Source organism: Lontra canadensis, unplaced genomic scaffold, assembly GCF_010015895.1.
Source record: "Lontra canadensis isolate GAN:19392208 unplaced genomic scaffold, GSC_riverotter_1.0 scaffold3, whole genome shotgun sequence".
Lineage (NCBI taxonomy): Eukaryota > Metazoa > Chordata > Mammalia > Carnivora > Mustelidae > Lontra > Lontra canadensis.
In genome coordinates this window covers 15,507,035-15,524,313 of record NW_022630997.1, presented here as the reverse complement: position 1 = coordinate 15,524,313, position 17,279 = coordinate 15,507,035, and the positions used below count along the sequence as shown (strand labels likewise).

Sequence of the window (17,279 nt, the reverse complement as noted above, 5' to 3'; positions counted from 1 at the left end):
CAGATTTTAGGGAGCCATGATTCCATGGCCAACCCCAGTAAACCACACCCACCCCCACCCCGGGCAGACATGACCTAACTGGGAGTGAGGCTGTGGGTGACTGAGATGACCCCGCATGTCTGGGCTGGAGGAGCTGTCCGGCTGGAGAGAGCTTGGGCAGCCGCTTACTGGTCGGCCACAAGAATTTTTGGAAGTAGTAAAACTTTTGGTAAAAGGGGGCTTTTGTCTCCCAGAATAGCAAGAGTTATCATCACTTAAGCCCACTGATTTCTATATACAGCAAGTGCTTCTCTATATATACTCCTGTATTGTTTATATAGGACTATTTTAAGATCTGTGTCACATTTTTCTGGTGTATTTTATGGTGGGAAAATTCAATTGGAAAAAATGCATTTAGCTCTGGTGGGGGTGGTAAGGTAAAATAAGTACGTACACGCACGCACACACACAAATTTGTTGTTTCCAGTTTAGCTTTAAATGGTACAGAAATCACTGGGCGATAGAGCTCCTAAAAAGAAATTCTGTTGCTTCTCCTTAAGTTGAACTGCTGTTCTCATGTTACATGATACCTATTACCATATTAGTCAGTAGAAGACCTATAAGCCATGTGTAAGAGTTCACCCATGTTTTACTTACAAAAGTTATGAGAAAATGGCTTTGTGTAATGTGGCTTATAATTCAGGGGACCTTCTTCTTCTTCTTTTTTTTTTTTTGGTAGCTGTTGAATTGAGAGGGAAATGGATGGGGAGAGGACCTGTGTACAGTTAAGGGTAACGTGGGTGCAGAGACGCAGGCACTCGGGCTGGGGCATGGTGGGAGCTGCGATCCCAGAGGGGTGTGTCGTGGAAGTGAGTGCAGGGGTTCGGGTACTGTGAGGACCAACCCATTCTGAGAGATGCTCCTTCCTACCTGTTGGGTGAAGTGGGGTGGGCCTCAGCCAGGTGCTGTGGGAGAAGGGGGTGATGTGAGGAGCTCAGTCCAGCAGAGAAGATGATAGCCTTACTAGGAGGCAGCCAGTGACCATGCCTGATGAGAAATGTAGGGGACGCTGTGGGAGTTGAGAAATGGAAAGGACCATTTCTACCACTGGGGACCAGGAAGGGCGTCCTGGGAAAGGTGCCACTTGGAGAGGCGTTCCATGCTGGGGCAGCAATGCCAGGATCGGGACTGCGAGGAGAGCTGGAGTAAAGCTGTCTTGGTTACAACTGGAGGAAATCGGGCCACCTGCTGGCTTGTGAGCGTGTAGGAGGAGTATGGAGACAGAGGTGGAAGGAGGGGGCTGTGGGGCCAGGTTCTGATGGCCTCTGAGCCCTACTCTACCAGGTTTTCTCCTTCGCTAAGCAGATGGGAAGTGAACGCCGCAGAAGGGATGACATGAGTGTGTTGCAATCGAGTGAGCCTTAGGTTTCCAGGAGCAGAGAAGAGACCGGTGTTCGGGGATGTGCTAGACTTGGTGGGGTTGTGGGGGCTAGGAGGAGGGTAATACAAAGATGCATAAAGCCTAGGCCCCTGTCTTCAAGAAGGTGACGGTCTCATCAGGGAAGATGGAGGAACGAGTGCAGGTAACAAGCTGTTGGGTGAGGGGCACAGGCACCAATGATGGCTTTCCATTTCAGGGACTTGAAGGCTTCTGTTGAGTTCCACCCCTGCCCAGGTGTCTCTTCTAGCAGTCTCTTCTAGAAGTCTCTGGTCTTTTCATTTGTGCCTTATGTGGTATGCTTTGTACATTTTCAAGGACCTTGGTAGTTCTGTCCTCAGTTTGCCTTCGGTAAATTACAAAACCCAGCCCCGAACACAATAATGCAGGTGTGACTGAAGACAGGAGGAGCATGGCTTCCCTTCTTCGGAGGTTGTATTCCCACTTAATCATCCGTGAGCTCGAATGTTGCAGGATCACTGGGATTTCTATTTTGGGAGGATCCTTTGTCAACAAACAGATGGGGTTGGGCCTCTACCTGCCTTGGAACCAGAAGTGAGTTTATCCTACTTAGGCACTTCTGTCCCCCCTCTGTTCCCTATTCCCTGCTCTGGGCTCCCCTCCAGCCTCCTGCCTCATTCATCCCCTTCGGTCTGGTCTGTTGTTCTGCCGTGACCTTTCTAGTCCTCCTGGGCGGTGGTTCTGCAGGAATATGTACCTGTGAAGACTCACTGGTCTGCTCATCTTAGATACTCTGTATTCATGCTTCATGAAAAATGAGGAGGAAAAAGGTGAGAGGAGGGAGAGGAGAGGCAAAGGCAGTTTCAGGGCGTCAAGCCTGGGTGACTGGAAATCTAATGGTATCATTTCTAGAAGTAGGTACTTGGAGAGGGAGGTCTTACTTTGGAGAGGAAAGCCTAGTTCTGTCCTAGTGACACGGGTCTTTGTGGCAAAGGCCCCCAGCAGAAGCAGCTCGTGTCTCCCGCTAGCAAGAATGGTCGGAGTGGAAGTCCCACAGACCCTGGGCACAGGCCACAGCCTTCAATGCTTCGTGCTTGAGGGTCTTTTGTCCCCGTAATCTGCTTTCATGACCTTTTAGGCTGCGTTTGATGATTTCCAATCCTCTCTGCTTCTTAAAAATCGTTTTTGTTTTTTTTTAATTTGGCTTTCGAAACCCCATTGTCCTCCTTCTGCGTACCCGCTGGCCTCTCTCAGCTGGCCTGTCTACAACGGGACTGGTGTCACCCTTTCCGATGCGGGCTTTCCACAGTCCTTGGCAGTAACCGCGACTCTCTCCTTCCCCTGGCTCGGGCGGAAACACCTTAGAGCTGGCCTTGACTCCTCTCGCCTCTGCCCTACATTCAGTCCATCAGCCAGAGCTGCCGGCTCTATCTGACATACTCAGAATCTAAGTACTTGTCACCTCCACTGCTAGCACCTGCTCCACGCCACCTTCCCCTCTCACTTAGATTCCTGACATAACTTCTTGGCTCTCCCTTCTCCCGGCCTCAGCCCTTCCCCACTGCCATCCTCCTCCTACCAGCTGCCAAACCTCTTCTCACCTCCGCAACCAGGGAGATCCTTTTAGAACCGTCCAGGTCATGTCACTCTTTGGCTCAGAACCTTCCAGTGACATCCTGTGTCAGAGCAGAAGCTCCCACCTTTCTACTGGTTATATGACCTGTACCTCCTCTCTACCGGCCTCCCTCTTGCTGGCTCTGTGCCCTCCACACCAGCCTCCCTGCCTACTCCTCCGGCCTCTCTCTCCTCGGGGCCTCTGTTATTCCTCCCGCCTGTCACCCCCGCCCTGGTCCCTTACCTGCTCCATCTGGCTCCTCAGTGCCCCTCAGCTTTGCTCAGATGTCCCCTCATTAGTGAGGCCCTCCCTGCCCATCCTGTACTAAATAATTCTGCCCCTGCTTTTTGTTCTCCATGGCTCCTGGTCCCCAGCTGGACATGCTTTTTTGTGGTCTCCCCCTCCTAGTGTCTCTCTCCCCCACCAGTTACACGGCCCTGTGTTTTATGGGTCACAGATGATGCTCATACACTTCATCTCACTTGATCCGTTGTGTTCATATTTTGTAAAACAAGGCTCATTCTGGTTCAAGTGGATTATTGATTGACTTCTTGGCCAGTAATCAAAACTGATGTCCTTGGGGAGAACCTCAGTATGGCCCTTCAGATCTCCTCCATCCCATTTTGGGAACTTGTTACCACTGAGAATCTTTTAAAAATGAAGGCCTCCCCAAGCTTCCTGGGCCCCCAGCCTTGGTTAGCGAGGGGCTACCGCACTGCATGGAGTGGGGAGAACAGACCATGTGCTCTCTGCTGGCCATGCCCCTGGAGTTGAGCAACGTAGCAGTAACGATGCTTGTACCAGCTTTGGCCTTTCTCCCCATTGAAGCTTCCTGCTTGTGTTCTTCCTGCTGTTTGAGTGGCCTTTCCGGGCCCCAAGGACTCTGTCTCATGCCTACTTCAATGGGTCTGTTGGACTACTTGCTGGCACTGTTAGCACAGCAGTGTCCGGTTGTTCCTGATTCCATCCTCCTTCATCGGCTCTCTTGGCTTGCTTTCTTGGCACTGTCAGCTAGTCTGTCTGCTGCTCCATCGCCCCTCCCTGACATCCAATTTGTAGAAGAGCAACCGAGCTCATAATTTCACTGGGTGCCCTTTGTCCGCCTCATCGCTGTCCTGCCTGATTATTTCCATCAACATACAGCTGGTTCCTGTCTTTTAAAATCTGAGCCTGGGATTGTAGCAAAGTTAAAAGATGCAGGGCTGCCACCTGGCCCCCGTGCTGGGCTGGATCAGCAATCCAGAGAGAACACTCCAGTAATAGACTGGTAGGTGGTGGGAACAGGCAGCGGTAGGAAGTTGATACCCGCCTTACTGTGTACAGCTGGTCACTGAGCTCATCTCATCATGGAGACAGGTTCTTCCAAAGTCATCTGTGCAGGTGCCTTGCCCTGAGCACACAGCAGTTAAAGATGAACAATCTAGGTTACTTCTTTCTAATAACTTGCTTACAATTCTGGATTTGAGTTGAGATGTCTCCTAGAACCCTATAGTCTGAAAACAGGCCCGCTTGGGTTCTCTTCAGCCTGACTTGGTGATCCGTTTTTCCTCCATTTCTAGGACCAGAGCCGGAGGAAGAGAGGCTAGGGGTTTAAATTTCAGGATGGTTCGAAGCGACTGGAACACCACAAGATCCCTTCCAGCTCGCCAGAAAGGGTATTCTCCAGGTCCTGATAGTGACAGCCCTTGTATGCTTTCTTTGTTACACACTTTATTGAGTTCATTTAATCTATCGATATTAAAAAGCTCTAGTGTTATTTAATGCCTGTTATTACATATTTTGCTGATGGCTGTATTTTCATCTCTTTGGAAGCTAAGTATCCATTAGTTCATAATCTTTTCTAGTTTTTGACTTCGGCTTTCATGAGTTTCCCCAAAGTTGCTTTTCTGCTGTTAATCCTGACTTAATTCTCCCCACACTCAGGTTAAAAAGTATGTTATTTGAACTCAGTTATTTAAAATTTCTCCCATCGACAAGTTTACCTTTTCTTTTGGATTGCTCCGTGGCTGAAATTGAAGACCACATTCCTTGCGGCAAATGGTTAAATGGGGGGATACAGGCTCATGATCCGACAGGAGGAACGTTTTTGGTTTGTTGTATTGCTTACCTGGAAAAAAGTTCAGAAAACAGGACTTCTCACCAGGAATTGCAAAGCTAAAAGAATGTGGCTCTGGGGCAGCTGCAGGAGTTTCAACACTGGAAGTAGGGGGATGAAAGCCTACAAGTGAGCTTGGAAGAAAACTTAGTGATTTTTCGGTCTACGAAACCTAACTCACACGAATAGTTTCTCGTCGAGTATGGCCCTTTCCACTCAGATCTGTTGGTGCCTTCGAGCTGGTATTTCAAGTATGTCCATCTGCATTTAAACGAATCGCTCCAAGACAATCTGATTATGCGGTAGTTACTTTGGTGAGAATAGTGCCTCAGTGGAATGGAAACTTCATTTTGAGTCTAATATTAGACCTTGCTTTGGAAAATTCCTTTTAAATGATCACAAGCTGGGAATAGCAAAAGAATTTAACTTTCGACAGACAGCATTCACCAAGAATTTTTAACTGCTTATGTTTGGGTCCTTGGGAAAGCAGATGTGAGAAAGTGACCGGCCTGAATGGACCAGGGTAGCAGTGACGTGACCTGATGTGTGTTTATATCTATTGCTGATAAGTTTCCCTCCTCGTCTCATTTGCTCAAAATATTTTCATTCTTTGAGCATGAGCACGCTAAGGATCAAAATTGTTAGGATGCCTAATTGTCTAACAATCTAAGCTTCTAGGCTTCCCTGATGCCTGTAAAGGGGACTGAAGCAGAGCAGAAAAGGACCCACAAACCTACAAAACCAGAGCCAGTTTCTGAGTGAGTGCTGGGAACTTGATCACATTCTGACCCCCCAGAGAATATTTTTAGTTTGTCTAGCTGGTTGTGTTTGAGTCATCTCACCTGATTTGAAGTTTTAGGTAAACTTTATTTAAGTAACCCCCCCCACCATCCCCCGCTCCAAAGAATCCCCACCCTGTCATTAAAGAAAGTAGTACACATGTTAACAGAGCATGAAATTTCCAGATCATGTCTTCTTGGCTTAAGTAAAGGACCTGTTTCGGATGCCTCGCATGCCTTGGATTAGGAAAACCAATATTGGTATTTGAGAGATGCATTATTATCTTAAAAGATTTTTTTTCTGAAAGGGAAATGCATCTTTTAATCATGGTGTACTTTTAATATAGAGGGTTTTCTTGTCTCTGAATAAGCTGGTAATAAGTTGATGGTGTCTTAGAACTGAGGAAGAATGTTAAAAAGAGAGTGAGGGTTCCCATGTACTGATCGCTTAGGGACTCCCAGCCACTGTCCTTGCTGGTCCCAACACGATCTCTGACGTTCAGGGCAATTGTGTGTGGCAGCAGTAATTATGAGCCTGGTTTTAAGAGATGAGGAGACTGAGGCTCAGGAAAGTTCTGTAATTTGCTCGTGATCACACAGCTAGTAATGGCGAGGAAGGGCCCATGCTGGGATTCCAATCCAGGACTGTTCAGCTCTGGGGCACCTGCTCCTCCCTTACCCTTCTGGCCGTCTCCTCTGGCTGCTGTTCTTAAACTTTCTTGTCTTCAGGGCTGCCTGGGTGGCTCAGTTGTTGGGTGTCTGCCTTTGGCTCAGGTTATGATCCCAGGGTCCTGGGATCGAGCCCCTCATTGGGCTCCCTGCTCAGCAGGAAGCCTGGTTGTCCCTCTCCCACTCTCCCTGCTTGCATTCCCTCTCTCCCCCTGTCTCTGTCAAATAAATAAATAAAATCTTTAAAAAAACAAAAACTTTGTCTTCAGATCTCTTTAAGCTCTTAAGAATTACTGAGGACTCTTGAACTTTTTTTGTGTGGGTTCTATCTTTTGATATTCACTGTATTTGAAATTAAAGTGGAGTAATATAAAACACCTTAATTCATTTTTGGATAATTAATTTTTGAAGGACAGTAATAGATATACTATATTAACATAAATAACATTTTTATTAAAAATAACTTTTCCAGGGCGCCTGGGTGGCTCAGTGGGTTGGGCCTCTGTCTTCGGGTCGGGTCATGATCTCAGGGTCCTGGGATCGAGCACCGCATTGGGCTCTCTGCTCAGCGGGAAGCCTGCTTCCCACCCTCTCTCTGCCTGCCTCTCTGACTACTTGTGATCTCTCTCTCTCTGTCAAAATAAATCAATAAAATCTTTAAAAAAAAATAACTTTTCCAAAACAAAAATAACAGCCCATCTATCATCTTCTGCATTCAGTCTGTGTAGTATATGTTTTAGTTGATATAGATGAAGAAAATCTGAGCTCCCACAGATATGTATTTGGAAAGGGACAGGGTATTTGAACAACCATTTTGGGGGATTGGGAATATCTTCCTTTGATACTCTACCAAAACTCCACAAGTGGTAGTTTTTCAAAGGTTAGTTGTCATGTGGAATCTGAAACTATTCCAGTGGACTTTGGGCACACTGTTAAATTGAAATCCTTTGGTCTGAAATCTTCCTTATAGAAAAATTCTGCATACTATATGTCGGTACTCTCCCAATCCAGGAAGGAGAGCTTCATTTCTACCCCTCCCCACTCCGTGAGGGTGGGTTGGACTTCATGACCGGCTTCCAAGGGATAGAATTGGAGAAAGAAGAAAAATGAGTAACTGGACAGTGGAATGTCACGTGGCTGAACTGAACTCGGAATGTCACGTGGCTGTCGAGAAAGCCCTGATGTGATGTAACTAGAAAACCCAGAACCCCAGTCTAATCACGAGAAAACATCAGACAAACCCAAATCAAAGGACATTCTACAGGATTCCTGACCAGTACTCCTTGATTGTCGAGGTCATAAAGAAACAAGCAAAGACTAAGAAACTGTCAGATGCCAGAGGAGACAGGACACCTGAATGCAGTGTGGTACTCTGGACTGGATATTAGAACAGAAAGAGAGAGTTAATGGAAAAACTGGTGAAATCCCAAATAAGTCTGGAATTTATCAATTGTCAATTTCTTAGTTTTACAAATATGTTGTGGTAATGCAGGGTGTTGACAATGGGGGCAACTGAGGAAAGGCTCCACAGGCGTTCTGCACTGTCTTTACAGCTTTTCTGTCAAATAAATAGCTTTTTTTAAGAAATCCATTGGTCTAGGGGTACCTGGATGGCTCAGTGGGTTAAGCCTCTGCCTTCAGCTCAGGTCATGATCTCAGGGTCCTGGGATTGAGTCCTGCATCGGGCTCTCTGCTTGGCGGGGAGCCTGCTTGCCCCCTCCCCTCTCTGCCTACCTGTGATCTCTCTGTCAAATAAATAAATAAAAATCCTAAAAAAAAAAGGAAAAGAAATCCATTGGTATAACCAAGCAGCAGACTCTAACTGTAGAGAACAAACTGATGGTGATCAGAGTGGGGGTAAGTGGGAAGATGGGGGAAACAGGTGACTGGGATGAAGGCGGGCACTTGTGGCAATGAGCACTGGGTGTTGCATGGAGTTGTTGAATCACTAAATTGTACACTTGACACTAATGTTACCCAGTCTGTTAAATAGCTGGAATTTAAATAAAAGCATCTTTTAAAAAATATAAAAATTGGGTATGAGAGGAAAGAGAATCTGTTCTTCTGTCTTGTACTCTGAATAGATTGTTTACCTGTGCATGACTTGGTAGCACCATTCCCATGGCCATTGGGAAAATACTGGTTCACAGAGTCCTGTAGATCTTTGAAATGTTGACCCATTTCGTTATTCAGTATTTTAAAAATCCCACTCATTACTTCTCAGAAAACTGCTTGTTCTCAAGCCTATGGTGGACACAAGTTTACCCAAATCCCGATTTTCTTGTGAAAGCTCAAATTTTATCACTAGCAAACGCTGCTGTTGTTTTCCTTAACGTTGCAGGCTCATTTTATCCATTTTCAAGGAAATATTTGCCAGATATACAAGTCTAAACACCATCCATTGGGTACTTACCCTTCAGATAAAAATGATATCCAGTGAAAAACATGGCTCGTGCAACCTGCCCGTGCAAACAGTTGTGTAAGTGCCTTTCCTCAAGACAACGATTATACCTCAGGATGCGACTCAAGTGTTTTAGGATGGGTCTCCTTTTGCCACATAAAGTATTAAAGGACAAGTACTCAAGGTCAAGACTTAACGAAATTAATTTTTACATCTTCACCAGGGACGTTCTGAAGAGAAATGGACTTTCCCCCCATTTCCTGTGCGGTGGCAGAGAACCTCGTCTGCCCCCAATGCCTCGCTTTGTGCTCGGGAAGCTTTGCCTGATGGGCTCAAACCCCAGCACAGTGCAAAAGGCTGGGAACGTTTAGTGTTCCACTGGAAATCGTCTGACCTCGCTGCCCTCCTAAGAGGGTCTCGGGCATCCTTAAGGGTCCACAGACCACACTTGGGAGAACCATTCTCCTAAAAAAAAAAAAAAAAAAAAAAAAAAAAAAAGGCAGTTGCTATAAGGTCACAGAGGAAGGGCCAACATGATTGAAGACCCACCCCATGAGGAAGCGAATGGTAATGGGGTGCAGGCTGATGTGTGTAGAAGCCGAGGCTCTTCCTGCTCAGTCGTCTTGCTTTCGATGACTCGGGAAACTTTTCCATTTGCCTGTGCCATTTCCACCCTGTGTTTAAACGCCGAAATGGAGACCTGGATCATCCGGTCTCTGCGTTCGCCTCTGTTCTTAACATGATCCCGTGCCAGACTTCCTTCCGGAGAGTCAGAGAATTGCTTCCTCAACTTTGTTTTCTTTTCTTTAAAGGTAAATCTCATTTGGCCATTGTGCAACGAGTGAACAATGAGGGAGAAGGGGACCCATTTTATGAAGTTCTGGGAATCGTCACATTAGAAGACGTGATTGAAGAAATCATCAAATCCGAGATTCTAGACGAAACAGATTTATACAGTGAGTAGTCGGAGTGTGATTTTTTTCAAAACCTTGGCTGTTTTCTGTCATCTCGTTCGTGAGTCCTCTCTCGTCTCCAGTGGCCACTTGCCTCTGTCTCTCATTACGTGCTGTGTGTATGTGTAGTCTGTGAACTACTAGGCAGTGTGTTCCAGAACCTTCATCAGAGGGGGGAAAGGAGAGGCAGGGCCTGTGGTGTCGAGTGGGAGTATTTCATTTTTGTTTTTGTCTTTTTTTTGAAAAGCCAACTTCTTCTAACAAGGGATGAGGGCATTACTTGCCCTGAACAGAAAACTCCCTTCTTGGTTTTTACTTTTATTGTAGGTGTGGTGAAAGAATCACTCTTCACTACATTTTTATTTTCCACAGCTAGGCAGTTGTGTTCAGATAAATTTCTTTTTCTACTTAAGGTCCAAATTCAAGTGCTTGTGAGGAGGATTTGTTAAATGGATGGATTGCCACCATTTAAATGTCCTTGTTCTAGAACCCAGGGGCCAGGGTAGTGGTGAGGTTTGTGAGTGTAGCTTTGCTGTGGCAAGGAGTGGTGACTGGGAGGGACGGGAAGCAGGACAGGGTAGGGTACACAATAGGAATGTGTTTTTCCCTTTCTGTGCTACTCTGTCTTCTTTGGGGGGGCAGGGGAAATGGGTGAAGGGGGTAGGAGTCTCTTGGCTTGTTTGTAGAGGGAGGGGAAGATCCGCTGGTCTTTGCATGTGAGGTAAACAATCCTGGGCTGAGTATTGAAGCGGAACCCTGTCTCACTGAAGTCCTCAACTAGATTGTTGGACTGTGGGGTTTAAACCTTCTTCTTCAGCCTCATTCTTAGTAGAATCTTAGTAATCTCTTTCAAGAGATTAATAATGAGACAGGGGTGTTTTTGCCTGGAGATGTTTGGGGCTCTCAGAGGTGGGCCAGAGAAGAGTATCTGGGCTCTGTTTGTTCTGTTTGGCTTATTAAAGCATGACTTAAAAGGGAAATGGATTGTTCACATGGCCTGGGACACCTGGGATGGGGCCTGCCTTGCTTAAAACAGAGTTATTTTTATTTAGTCCTGCTAGATGGGAATATTCCTCATTTTAATAATGAGAGTCTTCCGTGTACCCTTGGAAGGATAAACGTGATATTTAGGAAATGACTTGCTTCTGAAAATGTGTCTTACTTTTTTCTCATGTATATATATTAGTGCATTCTTTAAAATCACCATTTCCTATGTGTTTTATCTTCTTGACACTGGAGAGTAGTCAGAGATCACATAATAAAGAATATTGTTACTTGTGTGTTGACAGTCTTTTCATCCTTCCTTACAGTGACCATCTAATACCAAGTGTGCCTCCTTATATATCTATATATATATAGAGAGAGATTTTTTGTTTGTTTCTTCAGGGGTGGTACTCCTCATAAGAAAGATAACTAAAGTACTTAGGAGATCTTATGTTTGCTTTCCAGTTAAAGTCTCTTAAACCTCGATTAAACTGATTTCACACAGAAGTGTTGCCCAGCCTGCCTGGCTGGATGGAATGCTGACCACATGGTTTTAGGGATATCCTTGAGGTCGACGGGTGATCAGGGCTGAGGACTACATTTGCCATTAGAAAATTATTTGGAAATATAGTGTTGATTTATGCTGTCTGATTCTGAAAAGAATTCGAGACAGAAGAAAATGATAAGTTACGATTGCCCTCACCCTAGGACCAGCCTGGTAATTAAGTCTGCTTGGCCCCAGGCATGAAATGGTAATAGCGCACAGACTCATGGTTCTTGGGAAAGGAGTGAGCGATTAAGGTCTTGTCTTTAACCAAGTTTTTTCTTGATCATTTCTCTGTCAAGAAAAATACCGGAAAAGGGTTTTGTATTAGACACCGTCTAGATCAGGGGTTTGCAAAACAACAACAACAACAAAACTACAGCCCACAAGTGGCCGCCAGTGTTTGGAGAGCCCACAAGCTGAGAATTTTTGTTTGTTTTTTACATTGGGTAATCGTTGAAAACATGAAAAGAATAATTACTTAGAGACATGGGAAAATACTATGAAATTCGAATTTCATCTTCATGATGAAGTTTTGTTGGCACATGCCCTATTAGCTCTTTCACATATGGTTGCTTTTGTTCAGCAGTACGGTTGAGCAGTTCCAACAGACACCGTGTGGCCCCCAGAGCCTGAAATACTACCTAGCCCTTGACAGAGGAAGTATGCCGACCTCTCTTCTGGTTGACCTTCTTCATATTTGCTTGACCTTGAGGATCTCCGGGCCTGGGGTAGAAATGAAGCTAACAGATATTATTGTTAAAATGTTCTATGAAAGCATTCTTTTCTGTTTCTGAAGAGGGTTTGTTCAGATGTTTGTTTTCCCTGTTTCGGCAGAGGCTAAAAGCCTCTGCAAGGCAGGGCACCCTTCCCTGTGTCTTCTGTCACCCGGTGATTGTTCTTCCCCTCAGTGTGGTGACACCGAGTGACAGGAGACTGTGTAGGCCCTGAGATGCATGCCATCACTGTGGGGTTACATGGCTTGTGTGAGGGTTTTGTCCCCGCTACCCTGTCGTGTACTCACAAGGGCTCTAAAGATCTTTGTGGAGAATGTTTACCGTTGGTCCTAGTTGCCTTACTTTGGATTGGGTCATGACTGTGCTGCACTGATTTGCAGAGAATTCTCTCTCCTCCTCTTTCTGTGGGGCCTTGGTGCCTAGAGTGCCGGCGATCTGGAGGTAGTCTAGCCTTTCCAGTGGATTGTGTCCTTTTCATTCAAAAAGAGCCCTGATGTAATCGAATGCATTTCCTTTTATCTTTTCTCGTTCTTCGGTCAGCTGATAACAGAACGAAAAAGAAAGTGGCCCATCGGGAAAGAAAGCAAGATTTTTCTGCCTTTAAGCAGACAGACAGCGAGATGAAGGTTAAAATATCACCACAGCTTCTCCTGGCCATGCACCGTTTCCTAGCAACAGGCAAGTGCAGCTTATCACAGTTTGCGATCTCTCCAAACCCTGGACCGTGTTTCTCACCCACCGCTGACTGGGGTGGGCTGGGGGTGGGGATGGGGAAATGGGGTGATAAGTAATGCCACTTTTGTGTTTTGTTTTTTGTTTTTTTGTTTTGTTTTGTTTTGTTTTGTTTTTTTCTTTTTAAATTCTCTCCTCTCCTGTGTTCAGTGTCGGCATGAACCCTCTGAGACATTTACCAGGGGTGGACCAGTAACTTAAAATTGGTCTGAAAGGTAAGGATGAATGTTAGTGGCACACTGCATGTGAACAATAGGTCAGGTCATCTGCTTCCAGCTCAGTCCCGGGGAGAGCCCGCTAGTGGCGTAGGCTGGCCGTGCAGACCAGACACCACCTCCTGGAGTAATTCTCTCTCCAGCTTGCCTTGGAAGAACAGCCGGACCTCAGTGGTAACACGGGTGCTCTGATTTGCAAAGAAGAAAAAATAGATTCTCAGAATTAAATCTATCTCTTAGGATGTCCGTGACATCAGAAATTCTAAGCGCTTTGACGTGGATTTCTCGGTGGCCTCTTCAAGTCAGATTAACTTGGGCCCATTCCAGGAGGCAAGCGTTCACATTATTAAAACCACCAATCCAGCCGGCACTGACTGCTCCAGAAAGGTCAAGGTTGAATGGACTTAAGAGACTGACTAACCCTTCTCACATACCCAAGTGGCTGTCTAGGTGAAGGGTGAGCTCTGTGGGCCAGGGGAAACGTGAGAAAATCTGAAAGTACCCAGTGGCCTGTAGAAGACGTCTGTGTCCAAGATGGGCGACCAGTGCCCTTCAGCTGTATGGAGCATACTTAAAGTATTTCAAAAAGAAGGCTAACAGTAGCCATGCAATGGATGTTATATACTCTTTAAGACCCTGTTTTCAGATACCTAGAAATGCTCAGAGTATAATATTTATGAGCCGGGAAGTTATTCATAATTTAATTTGAGGTGAGAAAAAAAAAAAAAAACACCTAAAACTGTGAGATCACACGGGCACATGTGCTCACCAGCTGCTGAGAGGGACGGCGTGGTGGGTTCCTAGGTGATTTTCTTTTCCTCTTTTACCTTCTGTATTTTCCAGAACTTCTACAGGGTACCACCTCATTTCGTTATTACGAAAGCTACTACAGAAGCTAATACCGAATTCATGGTTCACCTCATGACAGCAGTTTTTTCCACATATAACAGTATCTTTAACTTAATTTTCAAATTCTGGTAATGTTGTTCATCATTGCGGAACCATACTTTAAATGTTGTCCGACTCTGCCTCTGAGATGCCGGGAAGTCCAGTTTCAATCAAGCAGCCCTAAGCCAGTAATTCTGAGTTTGGGTACCGGAAATAAAATTGGATTCCTTTTGCCAATGCAGATACACATTTTTTTTTTTTAATTTTTTTTAGTTAGCAAGTTGGAGTGCATGTCGCTGTGTGCACGTGCCTTGCTTCTCTTCTGAATCTCCGCCTGCCTTTGTTCCCAGACTCTCTCAGGGTAGTGGAGTGGGAGAAGGAGAGGTGGAGCCTTTCGTCTGGGCACCTGGTACTAACCCACACCTAGATGCTTCCTGACCTTTGCTTCTTCCTTCCGCTGTTGTTGGATGGTCAGACTATGGTGGCCTGTCAAAGGGTGTCCTGGCAGTCAGGAGCCTGCTTCTGGTAGACTTCAATTTGTATCAGAAAATTAGGGTAATTTGTAAGAACTGAAACCAATGACGGGTTGAAAAGGAAATACTTAAACAAATATGAGACATTGGTATTTTCTAATTTCTCCCAGGTAACCTCCCCCCCCCAGTGGATCACCAAACGGAAGTGTCTTTAATCCATATTGTATTGCTTTGGTTCCGAATATTATTCTAAACTCCTTAATCACTAGTATGATTTTTTTTCCATCCATTTGAAGTGTAATATCAAGTTGTGTTTATATCTATAGAAGTAGAAGCATTTAGCCCATCCCAGATGTCAGAGAAGATCCTTCTAAGGCTGCTAAAGCACCCCAATGTCATCCAGGAACTGAAGTATGATGAGAAGAACAAGAAGGCCCCAGAATACTACCTCTACCAGCGAAACAAACCTGTAGACTACTTCGTTCTCATTTTGCAGGTCAGAAGAATTATTCAATCATTGTTTGATCTCACTGCGTACCTGTCCTTCCGGTTCTTAGAAGACTTTTCTGTAGGTGAACGGGTGTCCAGGTTCACATACTTAACTTCCGGTGTCGCCTGATACGTGGGAGGATTTCCTCCCCCTGTTTTCCTCTCTGTAAAATAATTTCCGCATAAAGCAATGTCATTAGTTACTTCAGTTTCCAATACTGAAGGGCACTGACTGGTTGCTGAGGCATGGAGGCATTCATGTGAAAAGGGTGAATTCGGTTGTTTATATTTTTTTGAAGAGAGTGGAGAATTCCCTGTACACACCCAAGTCTTGATTGGGTATTTGAAATTTAAGTGTCGTGAGTTCCTGGGGTTTCTCTTATCATCTTTTTCTTTTTTCCACTCTTCATTAGGACTTGGTCGTCTCCAGCTTCCTAGAGGTAACATACTATCTCTTCCCTTAACAACATCAAATTAATCCATTTATTATTGTTTTTATTCCTGGTTACTAACCAGGCTGTTCTACAGAGGAACTAATGTAATCATCATGGCCTCTCATGGCAATGGAAACTGTGTTCCTTTTCAGTAATAACATAATCCACTCTATCAGGTGAGAAGGTCCATCCATTCCGGACCGTCCTTGAGGGTTTTGGTGCTTGAGTTGGGGGAGGCCCTTATTCTATCCCAGTTTCATTGGATAGAACACCGTCATTGACATGGAAACCAAGCTGTACAATGGACGAAATGTTGGTTTTATTGACTGCTTGTGCCTCCTTACTGAAGAATTACTTGTACTGAGTAAAGACCGACTTTCTGGAAAAGAGTCCTAGCCCCTTAAGCATTCTCCTACTTTCTGGTGATTTCCTAGGTATGAATTAGAGGGATTATTAGAAAAGTATATTGATGGGGTGCCTGGGTGGCTCAATGGGTTAAGCCTCTGTCTTTGGCTTAGGTCATGATCTCAGGGTCCTGGGATCGAGCCCCACATCGGGCTCTCTGCTCAGCAGGGAGCCTGCTTCCCCTTTTCTCTCTGCCTGCCTCTCTGTCTACTTGTGATCTCTGTCAAATAAATAAATAAAAATCTTAAAAAAAAACAACAACAGTATATTGAGGACTTGGTAGGGCCTATAATTTACGTGAGTCCAGCAAGGTCCCAGTTATCTGAAGGATAATTAAAGAAGTTCTTTTTATTTGAAAGCAACTCTTATCAGATGTCCAGATGAGGGAAACTCTGCAAAAGTGTTGTGCTCATGTCCCTGTTTGGATGCTATCGTGATGTCTGGAGGAGGAAAGAAGAAACTATAGAAAAAAAACCGCGTGTTAACTAGTCACCTGCCACTTTCATACATTCTTTTGTGGAGACATCTCTTGGCAGGTTTTCTAATTCAATACCCTGATTTTTGTATTAACTTTAGTCTCATTCAGTCCTGCGTTGTTTGTTTTCTTTTTCTCTGGAGATACACACACTTGAACCTCTGAAGGGGCTTCAGGGAGTTAATGTACGTGTAGCAAAAGAATTAAACATTGGTGCTTCTTCTAAAAGCGAGATGGGAATATTCCATAAACCTAGAGAAACTTGGACTTACACTAAATTTTGGATTACACTTAGGAAGACTTAGAGGATTGACATGGTGAATTTCAGGAGTAATATTAGAAACTATGTGTCTTTCAGTTGTCGATTTTTCCGTAGTTTGTATGAAGTGTGATTCGGGAATGTTCTGTTGGTGTATAACAAAGCTGTTTCCTGGCTGAAAGATCTAAAAAGAGATTTTGTGGAAGAGGGACTTCATACTCCCCATTCATTTACAAGTAAATCTTTAAGGCGATTTTTTTTTTTGAGATTTTATTTATTTATTTGACAGAGATCAAAAGTAGAGAGAGAGAGGAAGGGAACCAGGCTCCCTGCTGAACAAAGAGCCCGATTCGGCGCTTGATCCCAGAACCCTAGGATCATGACCTGAGCCGAAGGCAGAGGCTTTAACCCACTGAGCCACCCAGGTGCCCCTTTAAGGCAATTTTTGATAAAGGATTTGTGTGTTTGTTACCTGTATTTGAATCCCTGTGTCATGTTAAGTATTTATAGAAATGGGACCTTTTTTTTTTTTTTTTTTTTTTTTTGAGTTGTTGAACTGATGATGTCTTGGAGATTTTTTTAATAAATAGTGTATGTATTGGATTAAGAGGATTTATGGAGGTGTTTGAACTATGGAGTTCAATGAAAATTAGGTTCTTGTAGGCCAGCCAATTACCCAACGTACCCGGAGTATAAGAAAATGAAGTAGGATGATCCCTGTCAATCCAGCACAGCTGTCACCTTTTACAAAGTA

The 17,279-nt window shown here is 44.8% G+C and overlaps 1 protein-coding gene across 3 annotated transcripts in view; it reads left to right on the top strand.

Annotated features, from left to right (window-relative positions):
* Nucleotides 1-17,279, top strand: part of CNNM2 (cyclin and CBS domain divalent metal cation transport mediator 2) — a 140,222-nt gene that overhangs the window by 106,462 nt on the left and 16,481 nt on the right. For 2 of the 3 annotated variants that reach the window (XM_032881104.1, XM_032881108.1), the window contains exons 2-4: nucleotides 9,750-9,893; nucleotides 12,696-12,833; nucleotides 14,790-14,959. In XM_032881104.1, coding sequence (XP_032736995.1) covers nucleotides 9,750-9,893; nucleotides 12,696-12,833; nucleotides 14,790-14,959 — 452 coding nt within the window. Of the gene's footprint in view, nucleotides 1-9,749; nucleotides 9,894-12,695; nucleotides 12,834-13,037; nucleotides 13,103-14,789; nucleotides 14,960-17,279 lie in introns of those variants that run through there. The other variant, XR_004385397.1, reaches the window with a different exon arrangement.